Source organism: Tasmannia lanceolata, unplaced genomic scaffold (assembly GCF_043159265.1).
Source record: "Tasmannia lanceolata isolate RefF3 unplaced genomic scaffold, GAP_Taslan_0.1 ptg000018l, whole genome shotgun sequence".
NCBI lineage: Eukaryota > Viridiplantae > Streptophyta > Magnoliopsida > Canellales > Winteraceae > Tasmannia > Tasmannia lanceolata.
In genome coordinates this window covers 17,675,960-17,702,081 of record NW_027518695.1, presented here as the reverse complement: position 1 = coordinate 17,702,081, position 26,122 = coordinate 17,675,960, and the positions used below count along the sequence as shown (strand labels likewise).

The 26,122-nt window shown below is 38.8% G+C and overlaps 3 protein-coding genes and 1 non-coding gene across 4 annotated transcripts; all 4 read left to right on the top strand.

Moving 5' to 3' along the window:
* Nucleotides 1-1,515: 1,515 nt before the first annotated feature.
* Nucleotides 1,516-6,100, top strand: LOC143851614 (chromatin modification-like protein). The gene is made up of 5 exons (XM_077361098.1): nucleotides 1,516-1,819; nucleotides 1,941-2,013; nucleotides 3,926-3,977; nucleotides 4,090-4,159; nucleotides 5,869-6,100. The coding sequence occupies exons 1-5, from the start codon at nucleotides 1,727-1,729 to the stop codon at nucleotides 5,953-5,955; spliced, it is 375 nt and encodes a 124-aa protein (XP_077217213.1). The 5' UTR covers nucleotides 1,516-1,726; the 3' UTR covers nucleotides 5,956-6,100.
* A 2,174-nt stretch (nucleotides 6,101-8,274) lies between these two features.
* On the top strand, nucleotides 8,275-8,347 carry TRNAA-UGC (transfer RNA alanine (anticodon UGC)). The gene has a single exon. It is a non-coding gene; the product is annotated as a tRNA-Ala (tRNA).
* A 1,017-nt stretch (nucleotides 8,348-9,364) lies between these two features.
* Nucleotides 9,365-11,822, top strand: LOC143851613 (Pentatricopeptide repeat (PPR) superfamily protein). Its single transcript, XM_077361097.1, has one exon. The coding sequence runs from the start codon at nucleotides 9,415-9,417 to the stop codon at nucleotides 10,912-10,914; it is 1,500 nt and encodes a 499-aa protein (XP_077217212.1). The 5' UTR covers nucleotides 9,365-9,414; the 3' UTR covers nucleotides 10,915-11,822.
* Nucleotides 11,823-14,307: 2,485 nt separating this feature from the next.
* On the top strand, nucleotides 14,308-16,516 carry LOC143850703 (expansin-A22-like). The gene is made up of 2 exons (XM_077359927.1): nucleotides 14,308-14,438; nucleotides 15,906-16,516. Exons 1-2 carry the CDS (start codon nucleotides 14,309-14,311, stop codon nucleotides 16,514-16,516), a joined length of 741 nt encoding a protein of 246 aa, XP_077216042.1. The 5' UTR covers nucleotide 14,308.
* Nucleotides 16,517-26,122: the final 9,606 nt, after the last annotated feature.

The following is a 26,122-nucleotide window of genomic DNA, read 5'->3' as shown; positions in this document are numbered from 1 at the left end:
CCAAGGGTGCCCCCATTGGATCCAATCACCAAAGTGCATTTATAGAAACATTAAAAAATGTAAAGTGAATAAATATTTAATGTACTTTGGCGATGTTGATCTAATGGAGGCACCCTTGTAGCTGATTTTCACAAAGGCGCCCTTCAGTTTAGCATTGACCTTTTTGTAATTTATATAAACATTTTACAATCCATCCTAATAGCCTCATTCCCCCCTTTTCTCCATCAACTGCTCATCCATCCCTAGCCAATTAATTTTTCTCCCTCTTCAGAGATTCAGCGTATATGTCACTCTCCCACCATTTGACCGGTCTCTCTCTCTCTCTCCACACACACACAACAGGAACAGTTGGTGGGCCCAACAGAAAGCGTTGGTGGAATGGTGGGCCCATCTTTGAACAACGTAGGCCCCGCTCATACGACATTTGATGGGCCATAAACATAAATAGGTTGCGTCCCAAAATATCATTTCCATAGGCTGATCCTAGCCTTTCGATCTAAATAGAAACTACACCTTATGCAACCTCTATAGATTGTAGGGTTGTGATCATCCTATGGAAATGATTTTTGGGGTACAACCTATTTACATTGTGGCCCATCAAATGAATGGTTTGGATCATTCTATGGAGTTGGTCGTAAAGTAACATTAAGGCCCGTCCACAACATAGGACAATCCAAACCGTCCATGGTTTGGATAATCCTATGGAGTTGGTCGTATAGTAACATTAAGGCCCAATCGTAGGCCCCACCGATATTTTTTCAAATTGAAGCTTACCGTCCACAACATAGAATGATCCAAGCCGTTCATGGTTTGGATCATCCTATGGTGTGGTTCGTACAGTAACATTAAGGCCCAATTTAGGCCCTACCCATATTTTTGAAAATGAAGTGTACCGTCCAGACCATAGGATGATCCGAGCCGTCCAGACCATAGGAATATCAGCGCCCTAAATTTTTTAATGTTATTTTGTTGGATCTTGGGTGGTCCAATGGACCCTTTGATTCAAGTATTGAATGTGAGGCTTGGTAGGATCTAAGGAATTCTTATATATTAACTGGCCGTTTGGATACATGGGTTTTATAATCTAGGACTGTAAATCCTGGATTGTAAGCTATAACCTGGATTGTACAAAACTGGAAATGCACAATCCAGGATTTAGCTTATAAAATCCAGGTTTTAAAGCCTGGATACATGAAGAGTATTTTAGGTATTTTGGTCAATTTTATGAACTATCCACTCGGATCCTTAAAATCCCGTTTGGATTAAGGATTTTATAATCCATGCTTGTGAAAGGGAGATGATATCAGCACAACCATGCTTTAATAATTGCACAAACGCAGTTTGTCTGTTCCTCATTAATTGGTCTGTAAGAGTTTTTTGGGATCTGTAATAACTCATCACAGCTCTTTAAATAATAAAAAGTCAAGACAGATCAGTTCATTTATCAAAACAAGGTCGTGCTGATATCATTTCCCTTTTTTACAAGCTTGAATTATATAATCCTTAATCCAAACGGGATTTTAAGGATCCGAGTGCATAGTTCATTAAATTGACCGAAATACCTAAAATACCCTCCACCGAATCACCTCTCCCTGCATTCTTTTTCAACCCCTTCAATGATCTCCATAACAGTTCAAAACCCTAGTCCATAACAGTTCAAAACCCTAGGGTTTCCCCTCTCTCTCTCTCTCTCTCTCTAAAAATAGGGTTTCGAAAGAGAAGAAAAATGGAAAATCCAGGCGAAGAGGAGGCACAAGATGGCCTTTCCGTGCATTCTCCAGGCCAGGCTCCTCCCTCATCTGCATCATCTCTTCCAAAGGTTTTTCTTTTCATCTTAATCCTCTCTTTTTAATTTCTTTATACGTTTTCTCCATAGATTCATTTTCCTTTTGTTGTTCTTTCATTGAGGCCTTTTATCTTTTTTGAATTATCTTGTTCAGGAGCATTCGCAGGTTGAATTGGAGCTGAGAGTGTTAGAAGCTCTGGAAATATATCCTCCGGCCAGATTACAAGGTAATTTCCTCTTCAATTGCTTTAATAGGGTTTCGGATTTTGATTGCTTTTTTGTTTTGTCTATTAATTTCAGTGGGATTGTTAGGGATTTATGAATTTTCAGATTCGGCTGATGTAATTAGGGTTTCAGATTCTTAATTTGATGAGTCGATGTCCATGGAATTAAGAAAATAGACATTGTTATAGGGAAGGATTTAAAAATAAAAAATTGTAAATTGAATAGTAAAAGTATAAAACTAAAAATCAGAAGAAACTGACCAAAAGTGTTAAAGGGGTTTTTATTGACTCAGTAGGGCAAAACATGGAACACGGCCAAGGTAAAAGGGAGTCGACTCGGGGGAGTTTTAAAAATATAGGCCAGGCCCTTTAAACCCTACTTATGTCAGCCGAAGATGGTCCATGGATTGCCACCGTACGAGGTGCCCTCTTGAGAATGGCAAAAAGATCGGACCACAAACAACGGCCCTCGATCAATGTTCCTAAAATGGAACATTACAGTAGCACAATATTTGCCAACCTCAGAAGCCCCACACAATAGCAGTGGAGAATCACCTTCCACAAAAATGTCTACCTGAAAGATATAAGCTCTCTTTTGTAAACACGAAGTCAAGGGACATTGAATATCATAGCAATCAAGGTTTAAAGAAATTGTAACTGCATGCCTGCTGTTATGAATACAATAAAATGGATTCGCTGGGGAGCACATATCTTCCAAAACTAAGAGGCCAAAGTCTCTGACATATGAGGGATGATTTCTAACCATGAAGAAATCGGTGGCATTCTCCCAGTCACCGCTCTCAGAGTCCCAATGTGAACCGCAATTGCCCTAATCAACTAGTATATCTGTGTGTGAACAAGGGCGACTTGATGAATTCAAACCACTGATGCGGGTCAAAACACGGTCAAAGAAAATCCTAGTCGACTCGACACGATACCGTTGAGCACTTGGTTGACGTGGTCATTACTTGGGAGAGTCAAAGGAGTTTTTATTGACTCTGTAGGGCAAAGTGCGGAATGCGGTTAAGGGAAAAAGGGAGTTGACTCGGGGGTATTTACGATGACGCGGGGGAGTTTTAAACCTATGATTCAAATTAAGTAGAGCGGTACAGAGGTTTGCTGGGACAGGCACATTTCTACAAGGAGATGTCCACTCCTCACTGGCTGACAAACATCATTCAAAGAGCACTGTATTGAAGAGGAGAGAATCCTTGCTCTCTGGACTGCTGACAGCACACCATTTCATTTTGAAGCCTGCCAGCCCTTATGTCGTCACCCCCAGCCCCACTTAGGCTAAGCTAAGCTAAGTCCGTTCACCGTATCATACACGACGTTCGTGCCACTTCTAATTGCGGCCTATTTCTGCCTTCTTCGTCCTCATTGGAGCTGTCTGCTTATTCTGATTTGATACAGACTGGCTGGGCTGGCCCGGCTGAATTTGCAAGAGTGGGTTCTTTTCTCTGTCCGATGGGAGGGAGGGAGGGAAGCTGATAGGCTTGGGCGGGACGGAGTTGATCGCCCGTCATTAGAGATTTTCGATTTTCTGCCTCTTTGAATATAACTTGGTTATGTTCTCATTGTACTTTCAACTTTCTCAGTTGTGAGCCATCTTTTTTTCAGTAATAAACATTACCATTTTTTTTTAAAAATGTGTAGATCTGTAGTTTACAGAGAGGAATATCTCTGGCACTTTCAGTATTTTGTCCTATCTTACAGAGAGGAATATCATCCATTGCTATGGTTATTAGTTATTACCATGTTTTAAAACATAAAATATGTTATTAATTTTTATTTATTTTTGGTGGGGAGAGAGGGGCCCCGTATTTTGTCTCCATTCTTAAGGAATGCCAATTCTGACTTTTCTCAGTTTTGATCCCAGCCATTTAATTGCTCTTCTGAATGATTGTTTCTGCAGGTATCCATCGCCACTTTGTTCTTTATGGTCTAATGGAATTTTTGAGGAGGAGGTTAGCTTTGCCACTTTAGCTGGATTTGCTTACTGAGGGTTTTGTCACCGAATTCTTGTAGCATTCTAATATAATGGCTGAGTATCTCTACATTTTCTTAACATTTTGGCAGCTTTGATAGACACTTCTCGCCGGATGAGGTTTTGCAGCTGCTGGATCGTTTCTTCAATTTAGAAATGCTGGTAATCTGAATACCCACCTCAATTTCATTGATTCTTTATTTCTATCTCATGTTGCACATATAGATTGGTTACTTCCTATGCTATATGGACTCTTCTGAATGGGCAGGGTACCCTTGTTGGACATGTGTCGAATTCTGATACCCCACAGATTCGATCTCAATACTTCTAGATCTTTTATCTATATATTTTTTTCTGAACTCATGTAATGCAAATATACATTTGCCATAAGTTTTGAATTTTCTGCATCGAAATAGTACACTTTTTAAATGGAAAGAAAACATTACATCCGTCTTAGCTATTATAAACCATATTATTATGTAAAAGTATTAAATTCTTAAAAATGATTAAAATTTATTGCCGAATCAACTAATGTTATTTTTGAGGTTTTCCAAATTCGACACTAGGTATCCGTGTATGAAAATTTGACCAATGATTATTCTTTCTGCATTAATTGTTGTATTGATTGTTTATAGAAAAAAGTCATAGCAGACCCATGATTTTCTAAAGGAAAAAGGAAAAAACTTTTTTCTTTCAAATTTGATCAAAGTTCACCCTAAATTCCAAAAAATGATTGTTTCAGTCCAGATACAAGCTCTTATATTTCTGTCTTTTCTATGCATTGAAAGATAAGAGGATGTCTTGCAATTTATGTTTCAGTTCAGATACAACCAAAGTTAAGTGCTGTTTCCATTGCCCTCAAAATTTTCCATTGCCCTCCTGCTGGTACTTTTGGAAAGTGCAAATCAGATCCCCCCCCCCCAATTCTAGACAAAATAGCTGAAACCAAACAATCCCCACTTCAAAAATTGATAAGTGTCCCATATATGAGTGAAAAAACCTTACATAACAGAACTATTTGTAAATTGAATGGAACAGCAGTAATACTCTTAGTCAATTTGTAAAGAGTTTGTTTGATATCTAGTGGTACCTAGGACATTTGTTATGATGTAACAACAACAATATTGACAGGGAAATGTATATGCACTCCCTTGTTTGGTAATGACACTCACTTTATTACACTTTTTTGATTGGATGTTGATAACTTTTGAGGAACTGTAAATGCTTTTAACAGCTAATTAGAAGTGTAAAATGAAGAGTTTCATTATCAAAACAAGAGAGTTCGTATACCATTTCCTATTGATTTTATAGTATTATTATATATTGTTATTTATCAGTTATCACCTATGGTATAAATTTGGCGTCTTTTACTGAAGCCCAATCTGTCCTTACTCTTAGATTTCCCTTCCTTTCTGGCACCATCAATCTCCAAGGTGGGTAATTTCCAGAATCTTCAGCCCCATTTTCTCTTTTTAATAAGCCTTATGCCTAATATTGTCTACTATTGAAATCAAATATTATTATTTATTTATTTATGTAAATGCATTGCCACTTCTTCCCATTTTTATCATTTTTCAATTTCCTTGATTTTTCATTATGTTAAGACATACACTCACATGTAATGGTGATATATGCATTTCACTAATGATTTGGTCAATTAGATTGAAATGTGGGCGAGTGGTTAATATGATACCATTGATCTGTATTTTAAACTTCCATTTTGTGGTATTCTTTGAGTGGTTTCAATCCTTCTTAATTGTTTGATTCTTCCAATCAACTAGCTTTTGCCTGTTTTTTCATATTAGTGCTGGTAGATATTGAAATTGACTGATATGTCAAACCCCTTTTCTATATTTCTCTACCAAATTCAGAAACCAGATGATGAGGAGATTGAGGCTCTGAACCAGGAGGAAGAATTTTGCTTACCCCAGAACTTTTTCATCAAGGAAGAATCATAACTCTGAGCTGAAGGTATCCTGATCCTATAAAGTTTGTGTATTTTAATCCATTGTTTCAGTCACTATAATTTTCATCTACTATCATAACCTTGTTACTCAGATATTGGATACTTCTACACTTATACAACACAAATACTTGGGTTGCCACTGTGTCTTCAACACAAATATAATGTGGGTCTAGGTTAAAATCAGATATATGCATCTTTAAAGGAACAATTATTCATTGTTCCTTGTGATGTGGTGGCTATAACTGGATTTGATTGTTTTCCTAATCGTTGTAAAACCTTGTTCTTTTGCATTACTCTCCTCCAAATCCCCACAAAAAGGGCAAGGGGGAATGAGATTTCCGCCCTTTTTTTTGAAGCCACACAGAGTAGCTCTGGATCATTCTCATTCCCCCATTTTTGCCTGTTTTATTGGTTCGACAGTTGTGACTTGTGAGAAAATAGGAATAGGAATAGGAATAGGAATCATTGCTGATCACTACCTATGTCTCCACTCTATTTGATTATCTTTTCTTGAAAATAAAGCTATTTTCAAGAACATACAAATAAACCGGGGTGGTGGAAATATCATTTTAATATTGAGAAAAGTTTGTTAGTGAATTATAGGCAAAAATCCCTTATCTGTGGGGTGACATATTTGGCCCCCTTTCTTCCCCGAGCCACCCCTATAGACCGACCGATAGTGTCTTTTTATGAATTATGACTAATCCATTTACACTACAAGGTGATGACCTGGGGAAGAAAAGTGAGCTAATTATATCATTTACCTATAATTATATGGGATTTGCTAGGCAATTTGGCAGAAAGCTATTTCACGGCTGACTTTTGTACGTGGGAACAGCCACCTCATTAGTAAGACAAAATCTGTTGAAAAGTGAGCCTGTGTGGCTGGTCTACAATTTCGTGGGAAGGATTCAACGTTCCAGATTGGCACGTACACGTACACTGGAAGTGGTGAGCCATCTAAAGAAAAGGGCAAATTTATCATTTCCCAACGATCATGATTGGGCGATGATAAGTGGCCCAGCTCTTCCCCAATACTTCAATCTTTTGGTGGGCCCATCGCATCTACACTCCATGAGCTTTTCCTATGAATTTGCAGCGGAATTTCTACACTAAAATGCCTTTGTAGGAGTTTCTTCTCACCACACACAAAAGCGGGACCCATTTGATCATTCCTTGCTATAGACATCCCTCGCCATCTGATCAATTCTGACCATTGATCTTGACTCTATGCTTCCTAGGATCGCCAAACTGATCAATTATGAACCATCGATCTTGGCTCAGTGTATGGTGGGCCTCTCCTTGGATTCCCGGAAGTTCAAAATACATTTTGATCATATAATTGGACTCAATTTTTAGCGATCTAAACCATTCACATGTTGTTCGCTGATGTCGGCATCTTCATTGGACAATCTTGACCATTCATACGTAGATCATAAAATGAGCGGTCTAGAAAGATAATAAACACAATTAACAATTCTCCAACAATTGGATAGTATAGTTATAGGGGGAAAGTGAATGTGAGCGGCCCCTCATATAAGCTTATATGAGGTGACAGCTAAAAACATGGTGGGCCCACATATTTGTACCCGTCTATTTTCTCCTCTTTCACCTCCACAGTTCGAAGGGTTGAGATGATCCTATGGAGCTGATTTTTTGGGCACCCCTTATCTATGTCAGGGCCTATGAAATGACCAGTTCGGATCACCCCAAATATGTGGGCCCACTGTGTTTTTAGCGGTCACCTCATATAAGCTTATACTAGTAAAAAACTCGTGAATGCACGGGCCGACAAAGAACTGTACGGACCACGTCATAGGTTGATCCAAACCGTCCATGTGATGGAACACAACATAAATAGGTTGTGCCCCAAAAATCATTTCCATAGGCTGATCCTAGCCCTCCAATCTATAGATGTTTCCATAATTTCTCTTAAATCGGATGGTTAAGATCACCCTATAGATTTTTTATTAAAAAACCATAAAGGAGGGAGGTAAGATTGAAATTATATGGCTTTAATGGGTGCTTTTGTTAAAAGCATAAAGGAGGGGGTAGGATTGAAAATATGTGAGTTGAATGGGTGCATTTGTTGAAAAAAGTCAAAAAAAGTGATGTGCAATTCTCATATAATTTTCAAAAAAATCAAAAAATTCACTTCCTTTTCTCCTAGCTTATAGTAGTAGATGAGGGGCCGCTCACAATCACTTTCCTCGTATAAGCTTATAACTGTGTTGAAGATATTTTCAGTCAAGGATTTCCAATTTAAATTTCAAACTTTTAAATATACAAAGATTGAAACTATAAAACAAATGGGGATGTAGCTCAAATGGTAGAGCGCCCGCTTTGCATGCGGGAGGTACAGGGTTCGATCCCCTGCATCTCCACTTTTGGTTTTTTTATAATTTTCTTCGAGGTATTATAAAAAGGGTATTTGCTACGCAACAGCCAGCCGCAAGATGCCTTTCTGCGATGGTCCCTAGCAAATCCCTAAAAAAAGAAAATTCACTTTGGTGGCCATAACCATCACCAAACAGATTTTGATCTAGAGTGTATATACCGAATCTATGCTATATGTACGCACCGTACACCTAATGCTCCGGCTGAGATTTTATAGGGTGTAATAATGATGTCTCTTCCATGTCTAGTAGTCAAATAGGATTTGAGCTAAAAAATGACAACCAAACAACACTTGGTATTTCATATTCCTAGAAATGCTCAGCCGTCTTCCCTACTTTTTGCAACCAAACAGAGCCTTAGAGTCCCGTACTTTTCAAAAAGTAATGTTCCAAAAAAATCATTTGCATAGGATGATTCTAGACCTCTGATCTATAAAGGAAATGCATATCTTGGAAACCTCTATAGATCGGAGGGCTAGGATCATCCTATGGAAGTGATTTTTGGGGCACAACCTATTTACGTTGTGTTACATCCGAGGTTTAAAATTTTGATTTCGGTAACGGTTTCGGACTTCCGAAAAACTGAAACTTTGGTCGAAATTTGGTACTCGAGTCTGAATTCCTGACAGAAATTCCAAAATTTTGGACCAAAATTACCGAGTAAACGGCGAAATTTCTAATTTCGCCAAATTTAGGTTTCGATCAATTTCGGATTTCGGTCGAAATTTAAAACCATGGTTCCATCACATTGACAGTTTGGATCATCCTATGATGTGGTCCATACAGTACTTTTTGAAATATACGGGACTATAAGGACGATAAAATCTCATGCTCATAGTTCAATAGTTCATCTTGTAAAGACAAAAACAGTAGCCTATAGTAGGGCCCAACAAAGCAACAGTTTGGATCATCCTTTGAAGTGGGTCCCACTGTCCTGGACTTCACGCACACTCACCGTATAAAATCGTAGATGAATGGTGTATTAAATTTGCTTTGCAATCCATGTTTCACTGTTTCAGTTGTAACGGATCTTTTCCTAGTGAAGAAAAATCCAAATGAATGCAACCCGAAAAGCTCCACTCCGATACTTACCGAAACTCCATTCTCACCTCCAAATCCGAAACGTATCAACCCGAAACCCCGATATGGCCACGACCGATCTTTCCCCATTCGACCCGGCTCGTCTCCTCCGAGTCTGCACAATTCTCTACCAACAACAAAACTCCCCCGATACGAAACTCTACTCCCATCTCCGAAACTGCAATATCGGCCTCACCCACGAATTTTTCCTCCAGGTCTGCAACCGATTCCCCTATTCATGGAAACCCATCTACAGATTCTTCAGATTCTCCGAAACCGATTCCAAATTTTCCCATTCATCGACTACATACAACAAAATGCTCGACATTTTCGGAAAATCCCGAAACATAGATCTGTTATGGGGTTTCGTAACGGAAATGGCCGAAAAGCGTATCGTAACGGATACGACTATCCGAATCGCGATGAAAACTTTGGCTGATGCGAGAGAGATGAAGAAATGTGTTGAGATTTTTCATCTGATTAATTCCCATGAGTTGTTTTATAGTGTGGAGAGATTAAACAAGGTGGTTGAAACCCTAATCCGTTCTAAGTTGGTTTTTGAAGCTAAATATATTGTTTGGAAGCTTAAGCCTTGGATTAAACCTTCTGAGATTACATATGGGTTTTTGGTTATTGGGTTTTGTAGGGTGGGTGATTTGATGGAGGCGTGTAAGGTTTGGAATTTGATGGTGGATGAGGGTTTTGAGCCTAATGTGGGTTCTTGTGAGGAAATTATGGAAACCCTATTAAAATCCAATAGATTTGAAGATGCAATGAAGTTGTTCCAATCCTTGAGAAAGGAGAGGATTCATGATTTGGGGTCATCTAGTTATAAGATTTTGATTAGTTGGATGTGTAAAAATGGGAAGGTTATTCTTGCACATATGTTGTTTGATGAAATGCTTAAGAGAGGGGTTAAGGTTGATAATCAGATATTTGGTGCATTGGTTTATGGGCTTTTGTGTAGAGGGAGGGTGAGGGAAGGTTGTAGGATTGTGGGGTGGATTGAGAACCCTGATGTGGGTGTTTATCATGAGTTGATTAAGGGGTTTTTGAGGTTGAGAAGGGCTGGTGAGGCCACCCAAGTGTTCAGAGAAATGGTTGAGAGAGGGTGTGAGCCAACAATGCATACTTATATTATGCTTTTGCAAGGGCATTTGGGGAAGAGAGGGAGGAAGGGGCCTGACCCACTTGTGAATTTTGATTCTATATTTGTGGGGGGATTGGTGAAACTTGGGAAGTCATTGGAGGCTACAAAGTATGTGGAGAGGATGATGGGTGGTGGGGTTGAGGTGCCTAGGTTTGATTATAATAAGTTTTTGTATAGCTTTTCAAATGAAGAAGGGGTTTGTATGTTTGAAGAGGTGGGGAAGAGACTAAGGGACGTGGGGTTGGTTGATCTCGGTGATATTTTAATGACATATGGAGAGAAGATGACAACTAGAGAGAGGAGGAGGAGACTAGAGAGTTTGTGATTGACCCATCATTGGAAAGCTTCACTCATTACTTCCTTCATTGTATGTGATGTATAATCTTTTAAGCGTCTTGGACTCTTGGCATATTCTTGATTGAAAGGCACATTTGGATTCGTTTCACAGCCTTCAAACCATCGGCTAGCCGTGTCTGGCCCTGCCGCATCAGAGCCCTCCACTGCAACCAGAGCTATGACATTCGTACGGCTATATATATGGATCTTTGAAGCTGAAGAAGAATAATAAGAAGAAGAAGAAGAAGATGAAAATGAAAAATGATACAGAGAAGTTACTTTATGAATAGGAAACTCCCAAATGTGCTGTGGAAATTTTTTGGACATACTGAGATATCAACCCTAAAGGAGTCAATATGTGGTCACCAACATTAAAGGCGTAGGACGGTGGAGGGAGGGTGTTTGCTATGCTTGACGCCTTAAAACATGCCCTTCTTACTGTTACTTTCCTCTCAAATCAAGTGGTAAAGAAAGTAAAGAACTGTGGATCTATATTCCTTTCCTTCTTCTTCTATATTACCCGCATCCAAACAGATCCAACCCTTTGTTTGGTTGCCAATATAGCATTGAAAATACTGGAGACTACCAGGGATGTCTCATGGTTAATCTTTGCATGTTTACTGAGAGAGCAGCCATGTCATGAATGAGGACAAAATCTGTTGAAAAGTGAGCCTATGTGGATGCTTTCTCATGCAACAGATGTTCCGCGTAATGCCATTTGCAATGTACGATGGCAAATCCCCCCCCCCCCCCCAACTCTACATCTACTCTATGAGGTTGACAATCAAACGTTACTCATCAGTAATCTACGACATACGTTGTAGGTAAATCCATGCTTCCCTGTTGACTGCTTACACCACCACCATACGAGCTAAATACCTGCAACGGTTAAAGTTGACTGTCGCAAAATCCATTGCCAATGAATGTATTTCTTCAATGGAGTATGAATAGGTTAGCAAAATAACCATGTGAGTATTGAATATTCATCAATGAAAATAACATAAAATAGAAATGCATCTCTTCTTACTAAACAAGGTCCTCAAAAGTCAAAATGGACCTTCATGAAAGGAACACGACACACGTTCATCAAAGAGTACGATTTTGATCATCATATGATGCTTAGTTTCTGCAAGCATCATAGCAATGTTCTCATCAAACTAGGAAGCATCGTACCAATGTTCTCATCAAACTTTGAGATTATTATTCGCGATTCTTAAGCATCATATCAATACTCTCATCAAACATTGAGAGAGAAGATACTTATGCAATAGAGCTTGATGCTATATTTCAAAGCATCCTTCTTACAAAACATAATCAAGTTACAAATTTGTGGGTAGAATCTGATTCACAGTTGGCAGCGAAGATTATAAAAAAGTAAGTACATTTGCAAAGATTAAAGATTCCCTGCAAAACTTCGAGAGCTGGAAAATTTCACACGTATGGAGAGAAGCTAATACAACACCATATTTTCTTTCAAAAGTAGAGTGCCCTTGTAAATGATTGAATATTTCCGTGTTTATATCCCCTCCCGTACTCCTAAACATTGTATATTGTGATAGTGAGGGGAGGGATTATGTAGGGGTGTGCGTTCGGTTATAACCGAACCGAATAGACCGAAATTTGATAACCGAAATAATTTCGGTTATCAAATTTCGATAACCGAAATTTCCAAAAACCGAAACCGAACCGCTTAAAAATTCGGTTATTCGGTTATAACAGAATAGCTGAATAATGGGTGAAAAAGAGGGGAAAAAGCTATATTTCGATTTGGATCAGAGGACTAGGATCATCCTAACGAAATGATTTTTTGAGCACAACCTAATTAAGTTGTGATCAATCAAATGGACATTTTTTTTATCATCCTATGGAGTGCCCATATAGCATTTTTTTTTTGAAAAAACAATGGTTTTATCCATAATTTTGGTTATTCAGTTAACCGAATTTTTTTTTGAGATAACCGAACCTAAACCCAAATAACCGAATTTCCAAAAAAAAAAAACTGAAACCGAACCGAAAAGGAAATAAAGCTGAACCGAACCGACCAAACCAACTCGGTTCGGTTCGGTTACCCTGTTATAACTGAATAATGAACATCCCTAGGATTATGTAAGAATGTAACTTATATTTCTTCTTCATTAATACATATGGTAGGGGTCCGCCATACTCTAGCTTGATATTCAAAAAATAAAAATAATAATAAGATACTCTCATCAAGATGGGTCCAAACTTGTTGTCCTTTAATGAGAATCAACAACCACGATCACATCCATGTGGCACAATGGGTCAAAGGTTGATCTTTATAATAATTCCTAACAATAAATGCCCTTCTAACGTTTGTGAGTTTTCCTTAATTTTGATACTTAATAGAGGACTTAGAACAGCTAGGGGAGCAAGGGTCTGGCTCAACCCAAACCCAATGGGTTCAACCTGCTCGGGTTGGGTTGGAATTTCCTCAGGTTACCCAATCCAATTTAATTTCGGGTTAAGTTAGGGTTGAGGCTTTGGGCCAACCTACAAGAACCCGACCTTCGTCCTCTAATTTTATTGACCTTTTCAATCCGAACCCAACTCAGACTCAACCCTAGCTAGATAGGTAGGGTTAGGGTTGAGAGATTTAGAGGCGGGCTGGATTAGGGTTAATCATCCACAACCCAAGCCTCAGGTTAAGTTGGGTTAGGATTGAAGGAATGCTATCCCGGGTTGGCCCGGGTCAAGCCCAAGCTGCACCCCTACAAAACAGCCATTTTTGAGCCATCAAGCATTGGAAGGCTCATTTTCAATGGAAAATGTTTTCTAAGATAAATTCTAAAGCGGGGACAAATGGGTCCAAAATTTTCGATTCAATATTTCCACAGTCTGTATTCAATCTCTCATCATATTAAACTGGACTCTAGTAAAAGATTTGTCATTAAATATACATAGTATTTACTCAAAATTTGGCAAATTTCGCTTCTCCAACTTGGAAGTTTCTTTCATCACTACAAAATTGAAAATTTACCTTAACAAGAAGTATTAGTTAAATACAAAGAATTTTATCTACATAAATACAAAGAATTTTACCCAAATGTAACTATCCAATCTCTTTTTTTTTAGAATGGCAATAATTATCCAATCTCTTACCATAAGTAAATGTAACTATCCAATCTCTTTTTTTAGAATGGCAATAATAATCCAATCTCTTACCATAAGTTTCATTGATAAACAAAGAATCACTGTTTTTTCTCCATCTCTTATGGTAACTCATATATTTCGAGTGGGATTTTCTTCTTCAAATGGAGAATAAGGACTGCCGATATCAATCTCCTTCCTTTTTCTCCTTCACATCTTTCATATAAATACTGTTTGCATGGGCATGTTTTGACATAGAGAGGGAGAGAGCTGAGATGGGTAGACAGGGTGTTGTGGTGGTGGCTGTGACTTTGTTCTTAGCAATGGCAGGTGTTACCGGTCTAGGAGGTTGGGATAGTGCACACGCGACATTTTACGGTGATATTCATGGCAACGGAACTATGCGTAAGTATTTCTTTAATTTTTCTTAACTATGAAATATTATTTGTGGCTGTGATGATATTTTTACCTGTGAATTACGGTGTGTTAATAGGGATGTCTGATCTACCTATGTCTAAGTCAGGATGGTCTGATCGGATTCGGAGTGTTCTTCGGATCATACTAAATCACGATCCATTTCAAATCGGACTGTGTCCTACTGGGTCCTACTAACATTTTAGGCAATTAAATTAAATTCTCAAAAGAGGGTGAGGGATTTTAAATCAATGGTTAGAGGAGGAAGAGAAGAGGGCGACTTGAAAATTGGGACATATGAATGACATAATACTGATAATGGATCTTATTTTTACTAAAATACCCTTGGAATAATACCTAATGTTATAAAAATTGAACGTTATTTTCGTAAAATACTATAGTAAAATTGGATTTAGGACTGTCCCATGGGCCTTTGTTATGTGTCTATATCAGATCGTTAATTTTTTCAGATCCTATGATCAGGATCCAAAACAAATGAATGGTTTAGATCACCTAATAAGACGGATCTATTGTGCAAAATATTTTAAACCTCCACAAATCTAAGGGTTAGGATTATTGTTTTGGGGCATAGCCTATGTTGGGGACCAACCAATGAATGGTTTAGATCACCCAATAATATGGCTCCATTCTACTTCTTATTCTCCACTGGCGCGTCGGCAAGTTCACTGATTACAGTACATATCTCCATGTGGGGTCCAAATATTGATGGTTAGGATTGATCCCGGTGGTGTGTATGCCCAGTAAGACAATGTGTACTATGTATGGCCCATACCATTGTTGGAAATTATTGGCCCCGTCGAGTGGGTCCCATTGGTCCCACAATAAATAAATGAGGACTACACTTCTATAACTACTCGTACTACTGAGAAACCCATGTAAATGTTCAAACCCTAAGTACTCTCTACTACTGAGAAACCCATTTAAATGTTAAAACCCTAGACCCTCTCTCTCTCTCTCTCTCTCTCTCTCTCTCTCTCTCTCTCTCTCTTTCTTGATAGGTATGCTGGGGTTTGGCAGGGTCCCTACCAGTGTATTAATATAAAAAAGATATTCAATCATGCCAACAAAGAACAAAGCAATACCCCTATCCCTAGAGACCATAAGTAAAGAAAAGGAAAAATAATGTGTTCCCAATGATCCAATATATTCTGTGGATTCTAATTAATTGAATTCTTTACTTAAGTGTTTATCAAGTGAAATATGAAACATTACAAGATTGTAGTATTTCTATCACATGGTTTCAAATTTCGGTTTCGGAATGCGTTTCTGTCCCAGGCGAAATGTCTGGAAAAGGAGAAATTTTGAAATTTTGGACGAAATAATGTAATGTTTTGTGTAGTATCCCCAATTTTGATTTTGGGGTTGACCGAAACCCAAAATTTCAGTGGAAATTTAAAACCATGTTTCTAACATCGAAGTACACTTCCTCTTCAACAGAAGGAGCTTGTGGCTATGGCAATCTGTTCCGACAACGATATGGCCTCGCGACCACGGCCCTAAGCACAGCCCTCTTCAATCATGGTGCAACATGTGGTGCATGCTTTCAGCTCGAATGCGCAAATGACCCACCATGGTGCTTACCAGGCTCAATTACCGTCACCGCAACCAATTTCTGCCCTCCAAACTACTCAAAGCCTACAGAGAACTGGTGCAATCCCCCTCTCAAGCACTTTGATCTCTCCATGCCCATGTTCTTGAAGATTGCTAAATACAAGGCTGGAATTGTCCCCGTTAATTACCGCCGTGTTCCTTGTGTGAAAACTGGTGGTATTAGGTTTCAACTCAAGGGAAATCCTGGTTGGTTAGAGGTTCTAGTATATAATGTGGCCGGAGCCGGCGATATTACCGGATTGTCCATCAAGGGATCAAGGACGGGTTGGGTACCGATGTCGCGAAATTGGGGGCAAATTTGGGATACACATGTGTCATTGCTGGGTCAAAGATTGTCATTCAGAGTAACTACTAGTGATGGAAGGATGGTGGAATCTGATAATATTGCACCCTCAAACTGGCAATTTGGTCAGACATTTGTGGGTAGACAGTTTTAGGGATAAGAGAACTCTCAGTGTGTTTTCAAGCTTTTGTTTGAATGATAATAAGAGAATAGAATTAGGGTTTTTTTTTATGTGGGGGAAGTTTTGGGTTTACACGTTGGAGAGTTCATTATTGTACTGGTTTTGTAGTAAAAAGGAAGTGAATCACTTTGCTTTTCTTAAATTTTAAATTATTATTAGAGTTTGATTTTCTGCCCATGGATTGCAAAGTTTCATAGAATGTGTGATGATTCATCCACTGTTAGGCTCATTGCACACTCTACAGGGGTGGAACTTGGGTCGGGCCGGGTCAAGCTTTTGCTAAATGACTTGAAATTAACCCGAACCCAACCCCATTTATTGTAAAAGGTTTGCATATATACTTCCTTGATGGAGAGGAGGCCAATAGGATTTAGTTTCCCATCAAGATCATAGTTAGCAAAGCATGATAGGACAAAGAAATGGGAGAGAAGAAAAATGGTAAGTGGTTTGCTTATAGATGAGGAGGGGGTCACTAGAGATGGGCCTTCTCAAGATCCATTGGGGTCCCGGATTTGTTAAAGTATAAAAGATTAAATACCACCATCTCCAACAACTTATGCTTTTGGACTAATTGGTTGTTTCACATGGTATGAGAGCAAATTGCCCGCATTCAAAACTCCTTGATATTAAATATTCTCATGCAATGCCCAACTCAAAAGAGGGGCCACATGTGCCATGTGCAGGCTAACCCTAAAAAGAGGGGCTACACGTGAGGTGGAGTGTCCAACAGCTTAAGCTTTTGGAGTAATTGGTTGTTTCACATGATTCAAATGAGTTGTCTAGGGGTATTAAAATTACTAGTATTCTGGAGTGGCTAAAAGGAGATTCCCTAAATACCACTAGATCAATGAGATTCGAGACCATCTCAAAGGTCATCTTGTGCATCACTCGGCTAATAATGAGGACTGATTTGCTAGAGATGAGGTGAATTGGGCATCCTTGAAAACTTTTTATTTTCTCCTCCTGTGAAATACTTTCTAAGTTCTTTCTTTTCCTTTATATTTTATCCTGTAATATTGACCTCCTCTGTCTTGAGGCTTGTTCCAACTTCTAATATATATCTCACCATTTCAAAAAAAAAGGGCAGTGATAAATTCACCCCCTTCTATGCTGAAGTCACCCCCTATTCTTCAAAATGGACTGTACAGCCCGTACCATAGGAAGATCCAAACCGCCCATTTGATGGGCCACAGCGTAAATAGGTTGTGCCCCAATAATCATTTCCATAGGATGATCTCAACCCTCCGATCTAACGAGGGACTCACATTATGAAAACTTCTAGAGATCGGATAGTTGGGATCATCCTATGGAAATCATTTTTGGGGCACAACCTATTTACATTGTGGCCCATCAAATGGGCGGTTTGGATCATCCTATGGTGAGGGCTCTATCGTCCATTTTGAAGAATAGGGGGTGAATGCATCATAGAAGGGGGTGAATTTATCAACGCCCCAAAAAATGATAAGAGGAAAAATTCGATTTAATGCGGTATTGGTTCATCACAATGTAGTAAGAAAGGTTAAATGCACAAAATATCAAAAATATGTTCAATGAATTAAATGGATTTAAATACATTCTGCTTTAAAAAAGATTAAAAAAGGGTACGGGGAGTGATGTGTGGTTGTTGTATCCATGGTTTTAAATTTCGGCCGAAATCCGAATCCGAAATTTGGCGAAATCCGGGATTTCGGACTTTCCCAAATTTCGGCCGAAATTTCAGAATTTTGGTCTGAAATTTCGGAATTTCGAGAATTTTGGCCGAAATTTCGAGAAAATGTATATTAAATATATATATATATATATATATATATATATTACAAAATTTCGGCCGGAATTTGGTCCGAAATTTCAAAATTAATTAAATAGTATTTTTTAATTATTAGCAAATTTCGGATTTCGGCCCATACCGAAATTGGGTCCAGAAGCGAAATTTAAAACCTTGGTTGTATCTATCTAAATGTAAAACCAAATTCCTAAAAATATCATTAGATTCAATAAAAAAACGGTTTCATCTAAAAATCAGCCTTTTACTTGTTTGTGAATAGAAGATACTAAAAAAAGAGAGTTAGACATAGTGCTATAAGAGAGTTACTTACTAATGGAGTAGTAACTATTGATTTTGTGAGATCGAGTCAAAACTTGGCCGATCCATTCACTAAAGCTCTTGCAAGAGATCTGGTGTGTAAAACATCATTAGGGATGGGGTTAAAGCCATTAACCAATAGTCACCAATGATGGAACATCAACTCAACACTTGAATAAACATCAAGTCTTGAGTTCAATGAGTCCAAGTACATCATATGGAGTGACTGCAAGCACTATAATCTGTATTATTTGCCATCCCAAGGTAAAGTGCTTGGTACCTGTAATGTTTAAAAGGAGAAGGCTGAGTATTTAAACTCTTAATAGGCTTATAACATAGTGTTGGAGTGTTTTAGTTACAGGGGCACTCTTGATAAGCCTACCTATGTGAGTGTGGAAGTGGTGCCGCTTCCTATGAGACCTGGCTAGTCTCTAGAGCGCTCATGAAACCAAGATATAGACACAAGGCCAGTACATGTGTCGGTTTTAGAAATTGCCCAAAGAGGTGAAATCTTGTGTGTGAGACGTATCCGGTTAACCAAATAGAATAGCTAGTTCAAAGATACGTCTACTATGCAATTCTGGTTAACTTTGATATGTCCTCACTAAGTGAAGGTTCAAATCGAGAGATACCTTCATCTATGCATAAGATTTCCAAGCCTGATGAGAAAATTTTCTTTGATTTTGAAAATGGTGGGGGATTGTTAATGATTTTGCATTTTCAAAATCATGTATATTACATGTTTTAGTGTTTTGGAAAATATTTTATCAAAAGCGTTTGGGAAAAAGAAAAAGTTTTCTTGGAAATATTTGCTTTTACAAAAGGATGTAGAAGTGTAGTTGAAAAAGATAGTTCCACATCGGATGAGAGAAAAGAAAGAGAAGGGCTTATAAAGCACTACCTTTTCTAACTCTTGTTGATTGCACATTGGGTTGGACCCGCGGGACGGTGCAACGCACCGTTCGCACACGCGCACGCGCACGCGCGCGCGCGGCGTGGGCAATGGGCTATAGGGCGCATAGTGGCGCTTTATTGGCGCTTTTTTAGGCGCACTTTGCACTTCGCACGTACGCAACGTCGCGAGGAGCGATTGGAGCCTTTAATTTTTCCAGATTTGATCTGCACCGTTGGATCAAGATGAAGGTGGACCGGTCGGATGGGTGGGTCAAATGGTTCGCAGGCCCATCAAGCCGAATGGTTCAGTTGGGTTGGGCTTCGGTTCGGGCCTAACGGTCGGCCCAACGGGCCCATGACTCCAACGGTCAAAGGGTGTGATCAAATGGGTTGTGTCCCTTTCCCCAACGGTCATGTGCCAAGGGGGTGCGATCCACACCATAGATGGTTGATCTAACGATGACTGGGTTGGAGAGAGGTTTTACTCAAGCCAACAGTCACATCTAGGATCGATCAGGACCGTTCAATATCAATGGGTGCGATCTAACGGTCAGATTTCAAACATTCTGGAAAGGTGCCCTGTAGAGGTGTTTTTCACACTGAAAAGTCACCAGATGGTCTATAAAATATGTGCAAACTTCAGTCATTAAAAAAGAAAAATCGAATTGGCAATTCTGACTGACTTTACACTCTCTTCTACACTCCTACTAAAATCCCCAAGTATTTCTACATACTGTTTTTCTTTTGTTTACTGTTCTAGATACTGTTTTTCTGCAGAAACAGAATCTAGAGATTTCTCTAAGGCTTGAAATTTCGGAAGGGCATTTCGGGTTTGATTCCGCTAGTGCTACGCGTCATCAAACATTAGTAGGGCTTCCCTACTAGGCTTCATTGTATCTTGGAGGCAATTCGCGGATCCCCTTTGCACACTACTAGTGGGGGCGAATCTTGTCTTAAGGAAAGTGATATCACGCCTTGAAGCAACAAGTTTCTGTTTTCTATCATCAACAGTACCCTCAACAAATTTTCCAACAATCTTAAGACAAGATTTTCTACTGTTGTTTCAATGGCACTTTATTCAGTTCGTCAAATGACCCAAGACTTTGTCAAACTCGAACGTTTCGACAAAGGAAATTTCAAGCGCTGGCAGAAGAAGCTGCACTTCATTTTGACATCACTCAAAGTGGTCCATGTTCTCACAACTCTAAAGCCGTCAGCAAATGAAAATGAAACTTTGGCGGAGGCTCGTGCAAGGATGAAGTGGGAACAGGATGACTACATTTGCAAAGGGCACATCCTAAATGCTATGTCAGATACACTATTTGACATATATCAAGGCATGGGATCAGCAAGTGAAATCTGGAATGCACTTGAAGCCAAATACTTGGCGGAAGACGCTAGTAGCAAGAAATTCACTGTGAGTCAATTTTTAAATTTTAAAATGGTAGATGATAAGTCTGTTATTGATCAATTACATGAAATACAACATGTAATTAATCAAATTCATTTGCAAGGCATCCTTCTTGATGATTCCTTCATTGTCCCGTCAATTATTGACAAACTTCCACCAAATTGGAAAGACTTTAGAAAAAGTCTAAAACACAAGAAAGAGGAAATGTCTATTGAAGACTTGGCTCAATGCCTCAGGATTGAGGAAGAGTCAAGAATCAGAGACAAGAAAGAAAATGAAACTGTATCCTCTAAGATCCATTTGGTGGAAAATGTCAAGAATTCGAACCAACAAAGAAAAGGCAATTGGAAGAGAAACAAACACCCTGAAAAGAATACTAATAAGAATAAGAAAAGAAAGGGTGCTTGTTTCAACTGTGGCAAACCAGGCCATTACAAGAGTGAGTGCCGACTTCTTAAGGATAAGAAGTCGGGTGCACCAACAGACAAAGAAAAGTTTGTCGCCATGATTTCAGAGGCAAATATGCTTGAAGATGGCAATGATTGGTGGATTGACTCTGGTGCGACGATGCATGTCTGTAAAGACAGGAACCTGTTTTCAACTTATGAAACAGTTGAAGATGGAAGCGTGTTATACATGGGAAATTCGTCGACAGCAGAAGTCAAAGGGAAGGGCAAGGTGGAACTTGAGTTCACATCCGGCAAGCGACTCACTCTAACCGGTGTCTACCATGTACCAGAAGTTAGAAAGAACTTAGTGTCTGGAAGCATTCTCAACAAGAATGGCTTCAAACTTGTATTTGAATCTGACAAGTTCATTCTTTCTAAGGGGGGTACTTTTGTTGGGAAGGGATATATGTATGAAGGGATGTTCAAACTTAATATCAATAAAGTGAATGTCTTTGCTTATGTTTTGGATTCTTCTTTATCTTTATGGCATAATCGTTTAGGACATGTAAATACTAGGAAAATGAATGATATGGTTAAGTTAACCTTAATTCCTAAATATGAAAATGACTTAGTAGATAGATGTAAAACATGCATGCAAACCAAGATAATTACTAAGTCATTTCCTAAAGTAGATAGAACTTCTAACTTGTTAGATTTAATTCATAGTGATGTATGTGACATTCATAGTGTTCCCACAAAGGGAGGTAAAAAGTACTTTGTTACATTTATTGATGATTATTCTAAGTACTGTTATGTTTATCTACTTAGTCATAAAGATGAGGTTTTAGAAAAATTTAAGATTTATAAAACTGAAGTAGAAAACCAATGTATAACAAGCATTAAATGTCTCAGATCAGATAGAGGTGGTGAATATCACTTTCCTCATTTCTGTGAATCAGTAGGCATAGTCCATGAAACTTCTGCCCCTTATACACCACAACAAAATGGTGTAGCAGAAAGGAAGAATAGGACACTTACTGAAATGATTAATGCTATGCTTGTTAATTCTGGTTTAAATAAAAGTTTTTGGGGTGAAGCCTTACTTACAGCTTGTCACATTTTGAATAGGGTTCCAAGTAAGAAATCTGATATAACCCCTTATGAATTGTGGAAGAAAAGGAAACCAAACTTAAGTTACCTTAAAGTTTGGGGTTGTAGATCTATAGTTAAAGTCCCTAAACCTAAGTTAAGGAAATTAGGTGAAAAGGGTATTGAGTGTATCTTTTTGGGATATGCTAGTCACAGTAAGGCCTATAGGTTCTTAGTTATAGAACCCAATGATTTTATAGATGTCAATACCATAATTGAATCTAGAGATGCCTTTTTCTATGAAAATAGGTTCACTTCAATTCCTAAAGAAATTGAACCTACAACTTCTGTAGATCATCATTTAGAATCACAAACAGAAGTTGGTGAACCTAGTGTACAACCTAGTAAAATAAGAAGAAGCTCAAGAGATAGAAGGGATAGGAGTTTTGGCCCTGACTTTGTAACCTACCTGGTAGAAGGGACAAGGGAAAAACTCCAAGGTTCTATCTTGTTAAACTTTAGCATAGAAAGTGACCCTCAAACCTATGGAGAAGCCATAAAGTCACAAGATGCTGCTTTTTGGAAAGAAGCAATTAATGACGAAATGGATTCTATCATGGGTAATAAAACTTGGATTTTGGTTGATCTACCACCTGGGTCTAAACCTATAGGATGTAAATGGATCTTCAAGAAGAAGATCAAAGTAGATGGGACCATAGAAAAGTTTAAGGCAAGGTTAGTTGCCAAAGGGTTTACTCAAAAACCCGGTATTGATTTCTTTGACACATATGCACCTGTTGCTAGGATTTCTACCATTAGAGTGTTGATTGCCCTTGCTTCCATATACAAACTTCACATTCACCAGATGGATGTTAAAACCGCATTCTTAAATGGTGAACTTGATGAAGAAGTGTATATGGAACAACCTGAGGGATTTATTCTGCCAGGCCAAGAGCATAAAGTATGTAAGCTTATCAAATCTTTGTATGGGCTTAAGCAAGCCCCTAAACAATGGCATGAAAGATTTGATAAAGTCTTAGTGTCAAATGGTTATAAGATACATGAGTCAGATAAATGTATATACAGTAAATTTAAGGGTGGCAAAGGTGTTGTTATTTGTTTATATGTTGATGACATGTTAATTTTTAGTACCGATATTGAAAGCATTCAAAGTACTAAATCATATCTTTCTCAAAACTTTGATATGAAAGATATGGGTGAAGCTGATGTGATTTTGGGTATTAGAATCATAAGACAGAATAATGGTCTTATTCTAACACAATCACATTATATTGAGAAAGTTCTCAAAAAGTTTAACCATTTTGAATGTTCACCCATTTCAACACCTTTTGACCCAAATATAAAGTTGTATCTTAATACTGGTAGGACTATCTCTCAACTAGGGTATGCTAGTGTAATTGGTAGTCTTATGTATGCTATGACTTGTACTAGGCCAGACATAGCATATGCTGTAGGTAAACTTAGTAGGTTTACCAGTAATCCTAGTTTTTCTCATTGGAATGCAGTCTATAGAGTTTTAAAATATTTAAAGAAAACTATAGACTATGGTTTATGTTATAGTGGGTATCCAACTGTAATAGAAGGATACTCTGATGCTAGTTGGATAACTGAGCGTATAGACCATTTATCAACCAGTGGGTGGATTTTCACCCTTGGTGGGGGAGCAGTCTCCTGGGCCTCTAAGAAACAGACATGCATAACAACTTCAACTATGGAAGCAGAGTTTATAGCTCTGGCAGCATGCTGTAAAGAGGCGGAATGGCTTCGGAATTTGTTATTGGAAATTCCGTTATGGTCTAAACCAATGCCATCGATTTATGTCCATTGTGATAGTCAGGCCACACTATCAAGGGCATATAATCATGTTTATAATGGTAAGTCCAGACATATAGGACTTAGACATAGTGCTATAAGAGAGTTACTTACTAATGGAGTAGTAACTATTGATTTTGTGAGATCGAGTCAAAACTTGGCCGATCCATTCACTAAAGCTCTTGCAAGAGATCTGGTGTGTAAAACATCATTAGGGATGGGGTTAAAGCCATTAACCAATAGTCACCAATGATGGAACATCAACTCAACACTTGAATAAACATCAAGTCTTGAGTTCAATGAGTCCAAGTACATCATATGGAGTGACTGCAAGCACTATAATCTGTATTATTTGCCATCCCAAGGTAAAGTGCTTGGTACCTGTAATGTTTAAAAGGAGAAGGCTGAGTATTTAAACTCTTAATAGGCTTATAACATAGTGTTGGAGTGTTTTAGTTACAGGGGCACTCTTGATAAGCCTACCTATGTGAGTGTGGAAGTGGTGCCGCTTCCTATGAGACCTGGCTAGTCTCTAGAGCGCTCATGAAACCAAGATATAGACACAAGGCCAGTACATGTGTCGGTTTTAGAAATTGCCCAAAGAGGTGAAATCTTGTGTGTGAGACGTATCCGGTTAACCAAATAGAATAGCTAGTTCAAAGATACGTCTACTATGCAATTCTGGTTAACTTTGATATGTCCTCACTAAGTGAAGGTTCAAATCGAGAGATACCTTCATCTATGCATAAGATTTCCAAGCCTGATGAGAAAATTTTCTTTGATTTTGAAAATGGTGGGGGATTGTTAATGATTTTGCATTTTCAAAATCATGTATATTACATGTTTTAGTGTTTTGGAAAATATTTTATCAAAAGCGTTTGGGAAAAAGAAAAAGTTTTCTTGGAAATATTTGCTTTTACAAAAGGATGTAGAAGTGTAGTTGAAAAAGATAGTTCCACATCGGATGAGAGAAAAGAAAGAGAAGGGCTTATAAAGCACTACCTTTTCTAACTCTTGTTGATTGCACATTGGGTTGGACCCGCGGGACGGTGCAACGCACCGTTCGCACACGCGCACGCGCACGCGCGCGCGCGGCGTGGGCAATGGGCTATAGGGCGCATAGTGGCGCTTTATTGGCGCTTTTTTAGGCGCACTTTGCACTTCGCACGTACGCAACGTCGCGAGGAGCGATTGGAGCCTTTAATTTTTCCAGATTTGATCTGCACCGTTGGATCAAGATGAAGGTGGACCGGTCGGATGGGTGGGTCAAATGGTTCGCAGGCCCATCAAGCCGAATGGTTCAGTTGGGTTGGGCTTCGGTTCGGGCCTAACGGTCGGCCCAACGGGCCCATGACTCCAACGGTCAAAGGGTGTGATCAAATGGGTTGTGTCCCTTTCCCCAACGGTCATGTGCCAAGGGGGTGCGATCCACACCATAGATGGTTGATCTAACGATGACTGGGTTGGAGAGAGGTTTTACTCAAGCCAACAGTCACATCTAGGATCGATCAGGACCGTTCAATATCAATGGGTGCGATCTAACGGTCAGATTTCAAACATTCTGGAAAGGTGCCCTGTAGAGGTGTTTTTCACACTGAAAAGTCACCAGATGGTCTATAAAATATGTGCAAACTTCAGTCATTAAAAAAGAAAAATCGAATTGGCAATTCTGACTGACTTTACACTCTCTTCTACACTCCTACTAAAATCCCCAAGTATTTCTACATACTGTTTTTCTTTTGTTTACTGTTCTAGATACTGTTTTTCTGCAGAAACAGAATCTAGAGATTTCTCTAAGGCTTGAAATTTCGGAAGGGCATTTCGGGTTTGATTCCGCTAGTGCTACGCGTCATCAAACATTAGTAGGGCTTCCCTACTAG

Bases quoted from the DNA above. Each gene is read 5' to 3' on its own strand.
- LOC143850703 (XM_077359927.1), top strand. From the start codon at position 14,309: ATGGGTAGACAGGGTGTTGTGGTGGTGGCTGTGACTTTGTTCTTAGCA. The intron at 14,439-15,905 runs GTAAGTATTTCT...CCTCTTCAACAG, and splicing joins TCATGGCAACGGAACTATGC to AAGGAGCTTGTGGCTATGGC.
- LOC143851614 (XM_077361098.1), top strand. From the start codon at position 1,727: ATGGAAAATCCAGGCGAAGAGGAGGCACAAGATGGCCTTTCCGTGCAT. The intron at 3,978-4,089 runs GTTAGCTTTGCC...ACATTTTGGCAG, and splicing joins ATGGAATTTTTGAGGAGGAG to CTTTGATAGACACTTCTCGC. The intron at 4,160-5,868 runs GTAATCTGAATA...TACCAAATTCAG, and splicing joins TCTTCAATTTAGAAATGCTG to AAACCAGATGATGAGGAGAT.
- LOC143851613 (XM_077361097.1), top strand. From the start codon at position 9,415: ATGAATGCAACCCGAAAAGCTCCACTCCGATACTTACCGAAACTCCAT.